We start from the raw sequence: 18,074 nt of genomic DNA on the forward strand, positions 1-18,074 counted from the left end.
AATAAATGTATCTTTTCATACTATTTTTTGTGTACCCCATCTAATGGGGTAGAGTTATGTAGCTCTTTTAGTATAACAGGCGGTGAAGGAACAATATCAGGTTATCCTATGTCAAATAATGGTAGTTCGTATATGTATAGTGTGGTTATCAATCCATCTATTGGTGTATATAATTATTATTTTCAATCGGATATTGTTTTATCAGTGGAGTGTATAGATTATGATTTAAATTCATTAAATTTAAATTTGGTAGGAGATTATTTTAAAATTCCAACTATATATAGTCATAACGATTTCACTGTAGTTGGATTGTTAGAAGTAACTGGGTTGGGTTCCTCTTATGATCCATTATTAGTTTCAAAAAGAAATTTCCAAATTACTAGTTCAGACATCACTTTAGAAAATATTCCAAATACAAATAAATATTTACTTAAAACAAACTTAAGTATTGGTAAAAATTTATTAGATATAAAAGTTAAAATATCTCGTCTAGGTGTATTTAAAGTGTTTACTTTAAAACCTATTATAAATGGTAATTATAATATATTTTAATTTATAGTTTATAAAATTTTACTAATTTTAATTTTTTAATTAAAAATAATTTTTAGATTTAAATCTTCAATTACTAAGCTATAAAACATACCCAGATCCAAAATACCTGGATAGTATGGGGTTATTCAGTAGACGTGGGGGTGCTGTATTTGAAATCACTTTAAATCAACCACTTTATAATACACAAATCACAACACTAGGAAAAGGGTATCTACCATACCCTAGTTATTTTCCAACTATTGGAGATGAAAATAAAACTACATTTTTAGTAGGTTTGGATCCACAATTCAATGATACTTATGAATTTTTTTATCTTACTAATAAAGAATTTCAACAAATTGGTGATTCATATATTATTAATTATATACGTAGGTTTTAAAATAATTTTAAGTTTACTTTTTTTTTAAATTGTTTATTTATTTTTTTTTAAAACAGCTTTGATAGAAAATGCCCTATATCAAAATCCGTTTCAAAGGCAAGTTATAGGAGAAATCCCAGTTGTTTATTATGGTTTTGAGGATTCCAAATCATATGGTTTCCAGAAATTAGAAATAGGTTTTACAAGTAATATAATTATTTTTGAACATTATTGCAAGTTTCCCTACGGATTTACATACGGTTCAAAAGAAAGCTACAAAATAGAATTTCAATCCCTTTTGAAAGAGTCCTTTATATATAGCGATCAAAGAATCATGATTCGATATGATAGTTCACAGAATTTTATTTTTAATAACCAAAGTAAAACAATATTAGTTATTTTACACATTATTATATGATTATTAATTAACTTTTTTTTTTAAAAAAGATTCCACATTTATTTATGATCCATCTTTATCACCTGTAATAACCAATTTAGAAATTATTAAAGTGGAAAAAGAAAAATATATATTTAGATTATACATAGATTCTTCATATGGTTTGTCTTTTATTGAAGATGCTAACTACGGGCTTTATTATGCAAATGATGTATTGGTCAGCGGAAATATTTATATAGGGGTTTATGAAATTTTAGTTACTCAATCTCTTAGCTTTTCAATTAAATTTTTTGATATTTACCAAGGAAGTGCTTGGTTATATTCCCCAACAAATAATTTCAAAGGATACCCAATTAATATATATAGAGAAACTCAAATAAACAATTGTAAGTTTTAAAATATATTATAAAATTTATATTTTATAAAAATATTGTATTAATTTAGTTTAATTTATAGTCAGTATTTATTCAATTCAAAATGTATCATTTTTATATAATAGTATTGATATTACTAATTTTAGACACTATAATGTTATTTATTTTAACTTTTCAAAAGATTTTCCAAGGGATGTTTCAATTACAATGGCTGTTATGGATGCAACCTATTTTAAGGGTTTTACACCCAGTAGATATTTTCATTCGACATGGAACCAGAGTATTTCTTTATTTCAAATTGAGTTTTATGTAGAAGCAAACACTCAAGTAGGAGAGTTCATGTTTTCATTAACTTGTTTAAATATTGGCACTATCTACGGTTCATCTCTTAATTCAAAATTAATTATTAAAAAATCAAGTAAGTATATAAATAATATTTCATTATATAAAATTATTCTTAAATTAAAAATTATTATAAATTTATAATATAGAAATGGATTTACAAGGCCCAGTATTTAAAGAAATTAAAAAGATAAATATTCAAATGTTAGATAAAAATAATAAATTGGGTGAATTTGGGTGGTCGATGGTCATTGAAGACCCAGTTAACGGATTTAATTTAGGTTATGTTATTGTAAGAGGTGAATTTGACCAGTCTATATATAATATATCAGTTTCATCCGATAATATTAAAACTGGTAATATATACTTGGGAGAGTACGATTTCAAATTTAAAGTATCTTATCCATGTATTACACAAAAATATATTATTACCGAAGTATATCTATTGGATAAAATTAACAGAGTTTCATTTTTTGAATTGTCCTCAATCACCCAATTTTCAGAAATAAATCCATTTTTATATTTTTTAAATGATACTGATATTAATAAAATCCAGGTTATATGTTCAAATGAAATTAATTCTGCTTCAAGCGATTTAGACCCACCAATTTTAAAAAATTTTATCCCCTCAGCAAAAATTGTTGATGTTGGTTCCAACAATAGAAATATAAGCTTTTTATTATCTTCAGAAGACCCTCAAAGTGGTATAAAAATATATGCACAGAATCCAATTATATATCTTACTTCGACAAATAATAGAGTACTTGAATGTTTAGCAGAATTTTGGTCTAGTACAGATTTTGAGGCTTATTATACATGCAGTGTTGAACTTCCTTTTGGTTTTGGATACCCTGATGGAATCATTTTATCAGTATATGGGTTTATTAATAACAATGGTTATTATTCAGGATTCACATATGACGATTTATTAGGGGCACAAAAAATAGCATTCATTGAAACAACTTTTGGAATAAACAAAGCAATAATAAAAGATTATTATGAAATTTCAGAAAGAGGTGGTGATTTGATTCTATTTGGAGGAGGTTTCGACGAATCATCAAAATCAATTATTACTTTTTTCGATAATACAACAGAACAAATAGATTGTCAGTTTATTACATCATCAGCTATAAGAGCTCCAAATGTAAAAGCAACAGATAAACCATATAGAGTATATGTAAAAACATTACTGTATGAATCAAATTCAATTATTGTTACTCCAGTAATTTATGGTTTTAATCAAAGACCATCAGTTACACCACCTCCGGATTCAGTACCTCCTTTACCAACAAATAAACCACAGATCTGCATTGGTAGTCCACAGTGCGGGGGTCCAACACATGGTAGATGCATCGATAATCAAGGTTGTGTATGTTTTAAACCATGGGTAGGAAAAGATTGTTTATCCCAAGTAGTTATTGTAGATCCACCAAAAATTAATGAAACCAATCCATCTACTGAAATTATTGTACCAGATGATAAAAATGCAGTTCCAATTACATATAGATCTTTGATTTCTTTAGTTGCTTTAAGAGAAATCGATATTTTTGGTAAAGAAGTATATCACAAAACTTTTGATAGTTGGATAGCGAGACAGTTGGACAACTCTACATTTGTTTACAATTTATCTTTGGACATAAAAAAGGAGAAAAGCAGTGGGGTTGCACGTATCAAGGTTACATTGAGGTGGTTTATAAATGAATCAAATATTAGTTTTGCAGATCAAGATTTGGTAATGAGTCCATCATCTATGAAATATACAATCGAGATTTCAAACTATCCATTTGACAATCAAATCAACAGCCTGCAGTTAATATTTTCAGCATCAATACAATCAAACACGTCGAAAGAAATTTGCTCATCTAGAGAATTCGGGGAAACTACAGCAGGAGATAATTCGGAGTATATAAAGGTACAGGTAGAAAATCATTCACTATACGGCAGGTTTATTAGAAGAGGTATTGTCGATTCAAATATTATTTCTATATCAAACATACTACTAGATAAAGATATGAATCCAATAACCGAAACCAAATCGCTTCAATCTTATGTCGGTATTCAAATTCCAAATTTCAAATCAATTGCAATTATTGATCCTGATTTTTCAGTTTTGATAGATTCAAAATCAGCATCTTCGATCTGTTCATCAAGTTCTAAATTAAATAGATCTAAATTAGCAGGTATCATAATTGGCACCATTGCATTCATTTTAGTTGTTGTTGTATCTATTATATACTTTTTCATAAAAAGAAAATCAACAAGAGAATTTGAATTGAAATTAAAAAGTAGAATGAAAAAATTAGAAAAATTATAAAGATAATAAAAAATAGGAATCTAAATAAAGTGTATTTTTTATATAAAAAAGAAAATTTATTATTTTTTATTATTTATTTTATATTATTTATTTTTTATAAATATTAGACAGTAATATTCAAAAGCATTAAAACAAGTTGGATTATTTTTATTTAAATTATTATTTTTAAATTGATTATTGAATTATTTTCTAAAAGTATTTGTTTTTTATAATTAAAGCAATTATATGTATATATATTATATTGTTTAATTGGCAGATTATAGAGTTTTATTTCACTAACAGCTTTATCTAGACTTTGTGAACTTAAATCACCTTGAAAATAAACTGAAATTGAGTATAATTCTATATTATTTATATTATTTATATTATTTTTATTATTAATATTGAAAAGTTCAATTAAAATTTTAAAAAAGACTTCCTCCTCTATCATATAAAAATTTAGATTTGTTATTGTTTTATTAACTGGAAATATATTTCTTAAAAATGGTATATATTCTTTATAACGACAAAATGTTATTGATGATATTGTTGTATTTAAAGCTAAACCCTCAAAAAATAATTTATCAGTGATAGATCTGTCGATTGAATAAAGTTCTAAAGTTTGGATAGAGCATTTTTGATTTGAAAGAAGTTGCTTCAGACCTTTGGTTATACATGTTGATGAAAGAGTTTCGTCCCAAGCGTCTTTTTCTGAGGTTTTATTGCCACCTAAAGTTAGTTTTTTTATTGTTCGGTTGCTGTGCAATATGCTTATCATTTGGTCCCAATCTCTTTGAATATTATCTGGGTTTATAAAATGTTTGCTGTATTTGGTTTTACCATTTAGTAGCTTTATTACTCTATCAAAATCCATTGAGAGATGTAGCTCTTTTAATTTAGTATTTTGATTATTAAGTGATAGTAAATGAAATGGCTCCATAACTGGTAGACCTATTCTAAACCTCTTTAAATGTGGGCATGATATGATATTTGATAAATTTTTTACTAATTGATATGGTATTGATGGTTTCCAGATAGCTAAACCCTCTTCATTAAATGAGTCATAGTTTATGAAGATGTTTTTTGGTTTTAAAATCCCAATGATTTCAATTGTTTGGTCTATTTGATGTTTGTTACAACCGCTATAATGTGATATAGTTAAATTATTTACATTTCTTGGTAGTATAGGTTGGCTGTTTTCATCTTCCTCTAAAATTTTATTTACTGCAATGTGGGTTTCAAAATTGACATTATTAGGATACTCTACTCTTGAATATAGTATTTTATTGAACCCATCATAATTGAAAATAGGAATTAATATTTTTTTGTATTCGAATTCTGTTTTTTTTGAATCTTTTACATAACTTGCCATGGATGTATAGATTTTAACTGATCTGTGACGATTCACTAACTTCATAAATGGTGAAATAAAATTGATGTTTTGAAAATCGAGTGCATTCGTAAGGTGCATAACTACATATTCTTTCCATTTTTTTGAAACCAAACAGTAGTTGATTATTTCAAAATGTGTGCTTTCGAATGAACCAAATTGACTTAATGGGTTAATCATTAGAAATGGATATTTGTTGGTCTGTTTATATAAAAAATATATAATATCTTTAATTATTGTGCTATATATATAGTTATTAATATTCATTATGTAAATTGTAGGAAATTATTTTATTATTGTTGTGTTTATAAAAAAAAAACTGATAAAAAAATTTAAAAAAATAAAAAATTTTCGAAAATAAATTTTTTGTTGGGTGATATTTTTTTTTAAGTTTTTGTGAACAGGAATTGGTTTTCTTATTTTTCCCCAGGACTTTTTAATAAAGAATTCAATAAAAATGTAATTCCTCCAAGTGTAACATCAAATTATATGGGTTATTGGTTTAATAAACCATTAAAAAACCAAAAGAATTGGAAAAATTAATATTTGGTAGTATTTAAGAGTTATTTTAAGGCTCAATACCATCAAGTGCCACCTCTAACATTCAGTGGTAAATCTAGATATAACCATCAGTTTAAAGTGTTCGATATGCCAAACAAAGTTAAAGATTTAACTCTTCACAACAATGATAAAGAAATCACACCCAAGTATAATTCCTCAATCAATAAGAACACTTCATATGGTTTACTATTATGATTCTCCATTGGTACCATTCCTGATATAGTTACTCAACTTGTACTATCAAAAAAACTTTCGTCAGCCTCTCAAAAAAGGAATGATACCCAGTGTAACTCTTTTAGTATTTGGCCAGCTCTTTGATTAAGATATAGCCGTAGTGCAATTCCACTGTTAGTTAAAACTACTATACTATCACAATTCTTTAATAAATCACTCTCTATTGGTGTTCTATCTTGAAAACTTGGAAACCTTGTTTTGGTGAATTGAATGGTTTAATACAATATTTTCCATAAGTTTTTGGCTGGGTCTCTAAAAATTTTTTTTTTTAATATATCTTTTATATTTTTTTTTTTTATATTATAAAATTGGTTCATAAATATAAAAAAGATAAATGTTTTTAAGATTTATTAAATAAAAAAATTGTATTTGTTTTTTTTAAATTTTTTTTAAATTTTTTTTTTTTAATGATAGGTTAAATATTTTCATTTTTTAGTTTTTTAAAAAATAATTTTTTATTTTTGGTATTTTGATTAAAAACTTTTAATATTTTGTGGAACCACCTCTATTTTCCATTATTTGTTCAATTCTTTTTGGAATTGATTGATATTAATTATCAATAACTTCTCCTTCAATTCCACACCATATTTCATCAATTAATTCTTTAAAATCTACATAGAATAGTTTATGTAAAATAATAATAATAATAATAATAAATTTAAAAAAAAAAAAAAAAAATTTAAAAAAAAAAAAAAAAAAAAAAAAATAATCGAGATAATCGGGATTAAAGAATTGATGAATACACTTTAAATATTTAAAAATATTATTTTAAAATTTTTAAAATAGTTTTTTTAATTATTTATTTTTTTTCTAAAGAAACCAGAGTTGCTGGGGTTTGATGATGATGATGTTGATGATGACTTTTCTTTTAATTGAACCAAAAGTGGTGGTTTACCGTTCTTCTTTTTCTTTTCACCCTTAATTGTATTTTCACTATTGAGATTAATGAATATAACAACAACAAAAAATGGAAATGATATTATCTCACACAAATTCTTCAACAATCTAACAAGAGTAGATTTCATACAAAGCGAAATACCATCAATCAAAGAGACCCTATCAAAGCAACGATTAAAAATTCGAATCTTCCAGAAGATATATACATCAAAAAAGAAAAATATTCAGAGCGGGAATCGAACCCACGACCTAATCCGTGTTAAGGATTCGTGATAACCAACTACACCATCCGAACATTGTTATTGAAAGTTAGAATCAAGACCCCATAAGGTTTGAATTTATAAAGTAGTTCAAATTAATAGAATAAATTAAGAAATTTCCCTTTTGCTCAGTTGGCCACCTCACGCCTTAGTTATGCACACTATTACAAAAGTTGAATAAAACTATTTTGTATTTTTTAAAAAGGATCAAACCATTAAACAACTCATCTGTCAAACTAAAGGAGATATACAGAGACTTGATGTATATAAAACAAAAACCAGTGGAACGAAATTCACCACACTGCTACCCAAAGTATATTAGCACAAAAAATCAAACAAGAATTACTGTTTGCCCCAGCCAGAAAGCTTATACCAGTAAAGGGGAGAAAACTACTCTGGAGATACTTGCTGAAAGCATTGCCAAAAATTTTCGAATCACAATACCCGTTATGCCCAGACAAAGAATCATCAGAACATATATTATTCAAGTGTCCATCGGTCAATAAACCGGTACAAGAAATAATAAATATCAAATTTCAAAAGAAGCTCGGTACGATCCTGTAGTGTTAGACACTCACATATTAATTAATAAAAATATATATATAGATATATTTGGGTTTTTTAGCCTATAAAGGTTTTCCCATAAAAAGTAATACGATAGCTTCTTGCAAAGTGTTTCATAAAAATTTCTTTTAAAACGAAATTTTTATTTTAATTTTTTTTAATTTTTTTTCAAAAATAATTCGCCAAAATAAAAGGCACAAAAATTAATAAAAAAAGATCATTATTGATGAAAATAGTTTTATCAAAAAAAGCGTTTTAAAAGGTATTTTATTATTTTTTATTTGTTTGTTTGTTTTGGTTGTTTATATGTTTTCCAGATAGAATATTACCCACTCTTTTACATGTAGTATGTGACGAACACCTATTTACCAAACTGGATAAACCATTCCTAGCAAATTTAATAGCATCAATTTTCGAACAAATATGGTACAGAAGAACAAGAAAAATCATGAACATTTCACCTACGAATTAACATATGAAAGAGTACTCATGAGATTCAAGTTAATCTGGGCAGCAGCATGGGAAAGAGAAGTCAAAAATATAAACAGAATATATAATAAACTTCAACATCAAGATCCAGCTAGTCGGCGACACCACACAATGAAGATAGTCAACAGGCTAGAGAAGTTTAGCAAGATATGGAATTCAGATATATTTAGAGTGAAAATACCTATACACCTGTAAAGCTACAGAACTTTATGGATGAATTACAAATAAAAATTAAATAACAAAAATTAATATTGAAAAGTTCAATTAAAATTTGAAAAAAGACCTCCTCTATCTTATAAAAATTTAGATTTGTTATTGTTTTATTAACTGGGAATATATTTCAAAAATGGTAAATTCTTTTTATTGATAAAATGTTATTTATGTATTTAAAATTAAACCCTCAAAAAATAATAAATCTGTCCATTTAATATAGTTCTAAATTTTGGATAATAAATAATAATTTTTTTAAAATTTTATTATTTTTTAAAATAGGGGTAGGCAATTATTAATGGATCGGCTTTTTTATGTTATTTTTTAAAATATTCAGCCCAAAAATTGAATTGATAACAATTTTATTTATCAGTTTATAAACTAATATATTATTTAAAAAAAATTAAAATTTGTAAACCTTTTTTAAACCTTTTTTAAACCTTTTTTAAACCTTTTTTAAACCTTTTTTAAACCTTTTTTAAACCTTTTTTAAACCTTTTTTAAACCTTTTTTAAAAAACATTTTAACCCCCTTTTTTTTAAAATTTTTTTTTAAATTGTATATTTATTTTTTTATTTCACATTTATTTATATTTTAGATTCATAAAAATGTTTCCCGGTTTAATTGGAAAACAAATAGATAGTGCTTTAAAAAATCAAAATTTAAAAGAAGAAAAGGAAAGAAAAGAATATGAACTATTAAAAGGACAAACCATTGTATCTGATGAAGAGTACAATAGTAATGTAAAGAGATTAGAAGAATTAAAAAAGAGACGTGAAGAAATTTTAAAAAAACCATCATATGGTGCTTGGGCTGCAGTTTTAAACTCAACAGCACCAATCGATAATGAAATTAAAGAGGTTCAAGATAAAATTTTTAAATCAACACCTAAATCCAAAGAGCATTTAGTTCAAAAACCAATTAATGAAAACTACTATAATGATGTCAATGAATTAAAACGTTTGGAAGAAAAAAAGAAAGAACTGGTTAAGCCAGAGACAAATTATTTTTTACCAGTTATTATTGGTAATGCGGGTTCTACTTTAATTGATGATGATATCAAAGCTGTTAAAGAAAGAATAGAAAGAACAAGACCTCCACCATTTCAGTTAGAGAAACAAGAAATTGAAAAATTGAATCAAGAACTCAAAACTTTAAAAGATAATAAGGCATATTTAGAAAAAGAACTTACTATGACCTTTAGAGAAGATCAACAGGATAAAATCGAAGATCAAATTGAACTTATAAATAAAAAAATTACACAAAAAGAATCAAGACTTAATGAAGTTTCAAAAACTTTAAAACCAAAAGAAGAACAAAGTTTAAATTTGGAAAAAGTTGGTAAAACAAGTGGTCGTTTTGTAGATCAAGCTATTCCAACTTTATTGGGTACCAAAATAGATCAAAATAGTAAACCCCAAATATTTGAAATAATGGGTAAAGGGAGTGGCAAATTGGCAGATAAGGGTGTCTCTGTGGTTGGAAAAGCAATAGGTATTACCCCAAAAAGTTCACAAAATAATGAAGATTACAATCCGCATAAAATGTACTTGAGTGAAGATGATACCAAGCAATCTATCCAAGTTGAACCAGAAAAGAAATTAAATATTACTGAAAATGATAACAATCCAATTGTTGATAAAAATAATGAAAATAACCAACAAAACGAAGTCCCAGCAAATGGTAAGTTGTAATTTTATATATAAATTATTTTCTTTTAATTAAACTTTTTTTTTTTTTTAGAAAAAAAACATATAGAAAATAATCTTTTAGATCAATATAATGAAAATCTGGAACAAAATGAAAATGACAACTATGAAAGTCAAGGTGAACAACAAAAAGAATTTGAAAGTGGTCAAAATGAAAGTAATTATAATGATAAAAAAAAAGATTATGATCAAGATGGTAATAATGGTGATCAAAATCAACAACAACAAGACGATTATGATGAAGCTAATGATTTAAATGAAAACAATGGTGGTCAATATCAACAACAACAAGACGATTATGATGAAACTAATAATAATGGGTATCAAAATGAACAACTACAAAACGATGATATTGAAGGTGGTCAAAATGAAGAACAGAATAACTTTGATGTTGGTAATAATGATGATGGTAAAGATGAACAAAATGAATTTGATGAAGGTGATAATGTAAATAATCAACATGAACAATTACAAAATAACAATGATGATGATCAAGATGGTGATAATGATTCTCAATATCAACAACATGACAATGACGATGAAGATGATAATAATGGTGATCAAGATCAACAACAACAAGACAATTATGATGAAGCGAATAATAATGGGTATCAAGATGAACAACCACAAAATGATGATATTGAAGGTGGTCAAAATGAAGAACAGAATAACTTTGATGTTGGTAATAATGATGATGGTCAAGATGAACAAAATGAATATGATGAAGGTGATAATGTAAATAATCAAGATGAACAACAAAATGACTATTATGAAGGTAATAATGGTGAAGATGAACAACAACAAAATAGCTATGATGAAGGTGGTAATGATGGTGAACAAGATGAACAACAAAATGACTATGACGAAGGTAATAATGGCCAGGATGAAAAAAATGAATTTGATGAAGGAGAAGATGGTCTGGATGAACAATCACAAAACAATAATGATGATGATCAAGATGGTAATAATGATTCTCAATATCAACAACATGACAATGACTATGAAGATGATAATAATGGTGATCAAAATCAACAACAACAAGACGATTATGATGAAGCGGATAATAATGGGTATCAAGACGAACAACTGCAAAATGATGATATTGAAGGTGGTCAAAATGAAGAACAAAACGAATTTGATGTTGGTGAAAATGATGGTGGTCAAAATGAAGAACAAAACGAATTTGATGTTGGTGAAAATGATGGTGGTCAATATGAAGAACAAAACGAATTTGAAGGTGATAATGACGAACAACAAGAAGACGAAGGTAATAATAATGGTCAAGATGAACAACTACAAAATGACAATATTAAAGGTGATTATGAAGATGGTCAAGATGAACAAAATGAATTTGATGAAGGTAATAATGTAAATAATCAAGATGAACAACAACAAAATGACTATGATGAAGGTAATAATGGTGAAAATGAACAACAACAAAATGAATATGATGAAGATGGTAATGATGGTGAACAAGATGAACAACAAAATGACTATGACGAAGGTAATAATGGCCAAGATGAACAAAACGAATTTGATAATGTAAATAATCAAGATGAACAACCACAAAATGACTATTATGAAGGTAATAATGGTGAAGATGAACAACAACAAAATAGCTATGATGAAGGTGGTAATGATGGTGGTCAAGATGAACAACAAAATGACAATGAAGGGGATTATGGAGGTGATCAGAATGAACAACAACAACAACAAGATGACTATGATGAAGGTGATAATAACGGTGGTCAAGATGAACAACAAAATAACAATGAAGGTGATTATGGAAGTAGTCAAGAAGATTATGGAAATAATAATAATGATGAAGATTAGAACAAATTTTAAACCTAAATCGGAATAAATTTCCTTATTTTTTAATTAAAACTATTTAAATAAAATATTTATAAATTACAATATTTCAAAAATCTCTAATATCTATTTTATCAAACTAATAGAATAAATTTTTAAAGAATGATGAAATTTGCTGTTATTGATTTATTATTATTATTTATTTATTTATTTATTTATTTATTTATTTATTTATTTATTTATTTATTTATTTATTTATTTATTTATTTATTTATTATTATTGGTTAAAATATCAGATAAACCAGTGTCGTATGATAATTCGTAATATGAAATTGAAGAATCGTCATCAATGATACCTAAAGTAAATGATTTGCAATCTATGGGAATATTATTATTTAAATTATTATTATCATCATTATTATTTAAATTGTAAAAAGTTTCTTTTAAATTTTCTAAACTCCAAATCGATGTAGATTTACACGGTATTACTATATTATAATTCTAATAAAATTATTAGTAAAAAAAAAATTTTGTTTTTTTTTTTTTTATAATTAAATACATTTAAATTTTCCAATTTTTCGATTGCATATATAAAAATTAAATCTTTATTGTTTTTAAATTCGACAGATTCCCATTTTTTTAAAATGAATAAATCAATGTAGATTTGAAATGCTAAATGAATTTGGTCTAACCTGAACTTATTTGAATACTTTGATTGTAGATCATTTAATATTTTATCTAGATCTGTATTTTCTGACATTTGTTATAGCTATTCGAATAATAATAAATGAGTTTAACTATTATAGTGATGGGGTGACGTGTATGTAAACAATTATTAAAAAAAATAAAAAATAAAAAATAAAAAAAAAAAAAAAAAAATGAAAAATAATTGTTTTTTTATTTTTTTTTTTTTTTAAAAAATTTTTATTTTTTTTTTAAATTTTTTTTTTTTTTAATTTCATCATTATTAATATAAAAATAAACACAATTATTAATATAAAAATAAATATTTTTTTTTTTTCTTTATAAAGTAATAATAATAACAATTATAACTGTAATAATAAAAAGAAAAAATATAAAAAATATATTATAATGTATTTTAAAAAATTTAATTTAAAATCAGTATTGTTAATATTGGTTTTAATAAGTTTAATTATTATACCAATTTTATCAGTTGATTCAAGTAAATTCAAAACTTGCCAAGAATCACATTTTTGTAAGAGACAAAGACAAACACATGAAGGTGAAATCAATCCAATGAAATCATTTCAAACCTTTAATGTCATTAGAGATACTGTCAAATTAAATCAAAATGATAAAACAATAACTTTTGACCTTCAAGAAAAGACAGCTAAAGACAATGTATTAACTATGAAGCTCGAACTTTACGAAAATGGAATTGTTCGTATGAGAGCACAAGAGAAATCACCATTAGCAAACAAGAAGCGTTATCATGTCAATGACGTTTTATTAGATAGCATCAAAACACAATCAATCAAATGGAAGGAAGAACCAAAATCATCCTCAAATCACTTTTCTTTTATTCATGGTGAAAAACAATGCTGTTATGTTCAAGTACAATTAGAACCATTCAAGTTAGATGTTTACATTATGGGTGAATTAGCAATTACAACAAATAAAGATGGTCTTTTCCACTTTGAACCAATCCAAGAGAAACCAACTATTGCAGGTCCAGAGAATAAAGAAGGCAACACTGAAGAAAATAACAATAATAATAACAACAATAACAACGTAGCACACGAAGGTTATTGGGAAGAAAGATTCCAATCTCATCAAGATTCTAAACCAAATGGTCCAATGTCAATTGGTATGGATTTCACTTTTGTAGGTTCATCTCATGTTTATGGTATCCCAGAACACAGTACCCGTCTCTCATTAAAATCAACTACTGGTAATGGTATTAAAGAAAACCCATATCGTCTTTACAATTTAGATGTTTTTGAATATGAAATCGATAAAACTATGGCCCTCTATGGTTCAGTTCCATTAATGATTTCCCACGACACCAAAAAGACTACCGCTATTTTCTGGTTAAATGCTGCTGAAACTTTTGTTGATATCGAAGATGTTGAAGGTCCATCAAAGAAAACTCATTGGATTAGTGAAACTGGTATTTTAGATGTTTTCTATTTAACTGGTCCAACTCCATCATCAATCTTTAAACAATATGCCTATTTAACTGGAACCACCCAATTACCACAAATGTTTTCTTTAGGTTATCACCAATGTAAATGGAATTATAAAGTAAGTTTAAATTTAAAACACCCTTTAACAATAATATTTATAATAAAAGATTTAAATATTAATTGTTTTCATTATTATTTTAGTCAGAAGATCACGTTAAAGAAATTGATGCAGGATTTGATAAACATCAAATCCCATATGATGTTATTTGGTTAGATATCGAACATACAGATGGTAAAAGATATTTCACATGGGATAACAATAATTTCCCAACCCCAGAAGAAATGTTAAAAGCCATTGCAGTTAAAAATAGAAAGATGGTTAATATTGTAGATCCACATATCAAGAGAGATAACGGTTATTATATTCATTCAGAGGCTCAATCTAAAGGTTACTATATTAAAAACAAGGATGGTAATGACTATGATGGTTGGTGTTGGCCAGGCAGCAGTAGTTATTTAGATTTCACCAATCCAGAAATTCGTGATTGGTGGGCAAGCCAATTCGCATATGATAAATATAAAGGCTCAGCTCCAAATCTTTACATTTGGAATGATATGAACGAACCATCAGTTTTCAATGGTCCAGAAGTTTCTATGCATAAAGATGCTAAACATTGGGGTGACTATGAACATAGAGATCTCCACAATCTTTATGGTTTCTATTATCATATGGCCTCAGCTGATGGTTTAATAAAGAGAAATCCAGATCAAAACGACCGTCCATTCGTTTTATCCCGTGCTTTCTTTGCCGGTTCACAAAGAATTGGTGCCATTTGGACTGGTGACAATGCTGCAGAATGGAGCCATCTCGATATTGCTAATCCAATGTTACTTTCACTCAATATTGCTGGTATCACTTTTAGTGGTGCTGATGTCGGTGGTTTCTTTGGTAACCCAGATGCAGAACTTTTAGCTCGTTGGTACCAAGCTGGTGCTTTCCAACCATTCTTTAGAGGTCATGCCCATTTAGACTCACGTCATCGTGAACCATGGTTATTTGATGAACCATACTCAAGCGTTATGAAGGATGCCATCATTACACGTTACACCTATCTCCCATTATGGTACACCACATTCTTTGAAAATACAATTAATGGTTCACCAGTTATTAACCCATTATGGGTTCAATATCCAAAAGAACAAGAACTCTTTGATATTGACGACACCATTATTATCAGTAACTCACTTTTAGTAAAACCAGTCACAAAACAAGGCGCCAAATCAATGAAAGTTATCTTACCAGGTAAAAGTGTTAACGAGATTTGGTATGACGTCGATACCGAGAAACCAATTGAAGCTGGCACATATGAAATAGATACTCCTCTTGAAAAAATCCCAGTATATCAACGTGGTGGTTCAATTATTCCAAAGAAAGAAAGAGTTCGTAGAAGTAGTGCTCAAATGAAAGATGATCCATTTACCATTCGTATTGCTTTAGATAAAAATCAATTTGCTCAAGGTCAATTATACATTGATGATGAACACTCTTTCGATTATAAAAAAGGAAATTATCTTTACAAACAATTTACCTTCAAAGACAACACCCTTATTTTCAATACTCATCCAGAATCCAAACAAAATGGTAAATTCACATCACCATCAACTATTGAAAAAATTATTATCCTTGGCTACAAACAAAAACCAACTTCAATCGTCTCTGAAGATGGTAAACAATTATCTTTTGATTATGATCAATCATTATCTAAACTTACTATTAGAAAACCAGATTTTTCAGTAAACTCAAATTTTATTTTAAAATTTAATTAAAGAATAATATAATATAATATAGCAATAATATAAAAATAAATAAATTTTTATTTTTAAAATAATAAAAAAGAAAAAAGAAAGAAAATAAAGATTTGTATTTTTTTAAAATATTTTTTATTTATAACATTTTTTTTTATAGTTTAATATTAAAATTTGAATGATTAAAAAGATAAAATAAAAAAAAATTAAGAGGAATTTAAATGATGGGGCTATATACAATTGATCTCTTTTATTTTTTTTTTAATCACCATTTTAATTTTAATTGTTGTTTTTGTTTTTTAGTCTGTTTGGTTGGTAGTTTGTTTGTTTGTTGATTTATTATTTTCTAATTGATATTATTATTGTTTATTATTATTATTATAATTATTAACTTTGTACATTTTTTGGTGAAACATATTAATTCGTAACTATAAAGCTATAATAAACCTCGTAAAAAAGATTGTGGAAGTTTATTTGGTTTCGTTTTTGGTTTTTTTTTTTTTTTTTTTGTGTTTTTTTTTTTTTTTGAAGTTTTCTGTAATTAAATAGTTTTCTTAATATTTAATGATTTTTATTATAAGTTATTAAGATTATTATTATTTTTATTGTTATTATTATTATTATTATTATTTATTAACTTCTATTTGCAAATAAATTATTTTGGTTATGATATGAACCACTGGTGTTTACAGCTGTGCTCATATTATTACCATTGCTATTATTATTACTATTTATATTATTACTATTTGTATTATTGTTGTTATTATTATTATTATTTATATCCATTCCATCTATATCAATTGGTTCGTTACTACTTCCTGGACCAGAATTTTGTAATTGTTGTTTTAATTCTTCCTCTCTAAGATCTTTTTCGTGCTTAATATATACTTCTGATTGAGAATATATAGAGTCTACCCAGCCACTAATGGTTGATGATGTCCAGAATTTACCTAAATTTAAGTTTGGTAATGATACCGGTCTAAGTGGTGTGCTGATTGAAGTACTATTCATTTCCTATATATTTCGTTAATATTTTTTGATGTCTGTTGCAATTCTGCTACTTTTTTTTGTGGTGTTGCTATATGGTTTTATAGTTATAGGGCGTTGTTATTATTCCTCTGTAACTTTATAGTTGATATAAAGGACCAATATGAAAATATGAAAAAAGGATAATTTATTTATAAAAAAAAATTTATTTAATGGCTAAATGCACAAATATTTATTATATTGCTGTATTTTATAAAATATAATAAATAGTATTTTAAATAAATATATGTAAATAGTTTATTATCTAAAATTGTATTTTTATAAATAAATAAAAAAAAAAATTAAAAAAATTAAAAAAAAAAAAAAAAAAAAAAAAATGAAAATTTAAAAAAAATTATTTTTTTTAAATATTTTTTATTATTTTTTAAATATTTTTTCCTTTTTTTTATATTATTAATTTTAAAGAGAGAGTGTTTTTTGGTGTGTGTTTGTTTATGTGTGTGTAAATATTTTTGTTTGCTATTTATTGTTTATTGTATAAATTATATTTGCTATTTATCATTTAAATTATTTATAAATAACAAATTTTCTTTTTTAAATTAATTTAAACTATAATAATAGTTTAAACAATTTTGAAATCGAAATAATGTTATTTACAAATAGTTTTTTTTATTTTTTTTTTTTTTTATATTTAT

The 18,074-nt window shown here is 25.9% G+C and overlaps 6 protein-coding genes across 6 annotated transcripts; 3 read left to right on the forward strand and 3 right to left on the reverse strand.

The window, feature by feature from the left end:
* Positions 1-1,807: 1,807 nt before the first annotated feature.
* On the forward strand, positions 1,808-4,337 carry DICPUDRAFT_37274 (uncharacterized protein; the record flags this gene model as incomplete). The annotated part of the gene is made up of 2 exons (XM_003290322.1): positions 1,808-2,099; positions 2,173-4,337. Coding segments are annotated over 2 exons (2,457 nt in total), but the record flags the coding sequence as incomplete, so codon positions are not given.
* A 151-nt stretch (positions 4,338-4,488) lies between these two features.
* On the reverse strand, positions 4,489-6,479 carry DICPUDRAFT_81105 (uncharacterized protein; the record flags this gene model as incomplete). Its single annotated transcript, XM_003290334.1, has 2 exons — positions 4,489-5,907; positions 6,408-6,479. The coding sequence occupies 2 exons, from the start codon at positions 6,477-6,479 to the stop codon at positions 4,489-4,491; spliced, it is 1,491 nt and encodes a 496-aa protein (XP_003290382.1).
* Positions 6,480-9,057: 2,578 nt separating this feature from the next.
* On the forward strand, positions 9,058-12,463 carry DICPUDRAFT_81106 (uncharacterized protein; the record flags this gene model as incomplete). Its single annotated transcript, XM_003290323.1, has 4 exons — positions 9,058-9,060; positions 9,204-9,205; positions 9,520-10,604; positions 10,665-12,463. 4 exons carry the CDS (start codon positions 9,058-9,060, stop codon positions 12,461-12,463), a joined length of 2,889 nt encoding a protein of 962 aa, XP_003290371.1.
* A 243-nt stretch (positions 12,464-12,706) lies between these two features.
* Positions 12,707-13,199, reverse strand: DICPUDRAFT_154873 (uncharacterized protein; the record flags this gene model as incomplete). The annotated part of the gene is made up of 2 exons (XM_003290335.1): positions 12,707-12,940; positions 12,999-13,199. The coding sequence occupies 2 exons, from the start codon at positions 13,197-13,199 to the stop codon at positions 12,707-12,709; spliced, it is 435 nt and encodes a 144-aa protein (XP_003290383.1).
* A 226-nt stretch (positions 13,200-13,425) lies between these two features.
* DICPUDRAFT_49160 (uncharacterized protein) lies at positions 13,426-16,535 on the forward strand. The gene is made up of 2 exons (XM_003290324.1): positions 13,426-14,704; positions 14,788-16,535. The coding sequence occupies exons 1-2, from the start codon at positions 13,532-13,534 to the stop codon at positions 16,411-16,413; spliced, it is 2,799 nt and encodes a 932-aa protein (XP_003290372.1). The 5' UTR covers positions 13,426-13,531; the 3' UTR covers positions 16,414-16,535.
* Positions 16,536-17,025: 490 nt separating this feature from the next.
* DICPUDRAFT_154875 (uncharacterized protein) lies at positions 17,026-17,403 on the reverse strand (the record flags this gene model as incomplete). Its single annotated transcript, XM_003290336.1, has 1 exon — positions 17,026-17,403. One exon carries the CDS (start codon positions 17,401-17,403, stop codon positions 17,026-17,028), a length of 378 nt encoding a protein of 125 aa, XP_003290384.1.
* Between the last annotated feature and the right edge of the window lie 671 nt (positions 17,404-18,074).

Source organism: Dictyostelium purpureum (genome assembly GCF_000190715.1).
Source record: "Dictyostelium purpureum unplaced genomic scaffold DICPUscaffold_219, whole genome shotgun sequence".
Lineage (NCBI taxonomy): Eukaryota > Evosea > Eumycetozoa > Dictyosteliales > Dictyosteliaceae > Dictyostelium > Dictyostelium purpureum.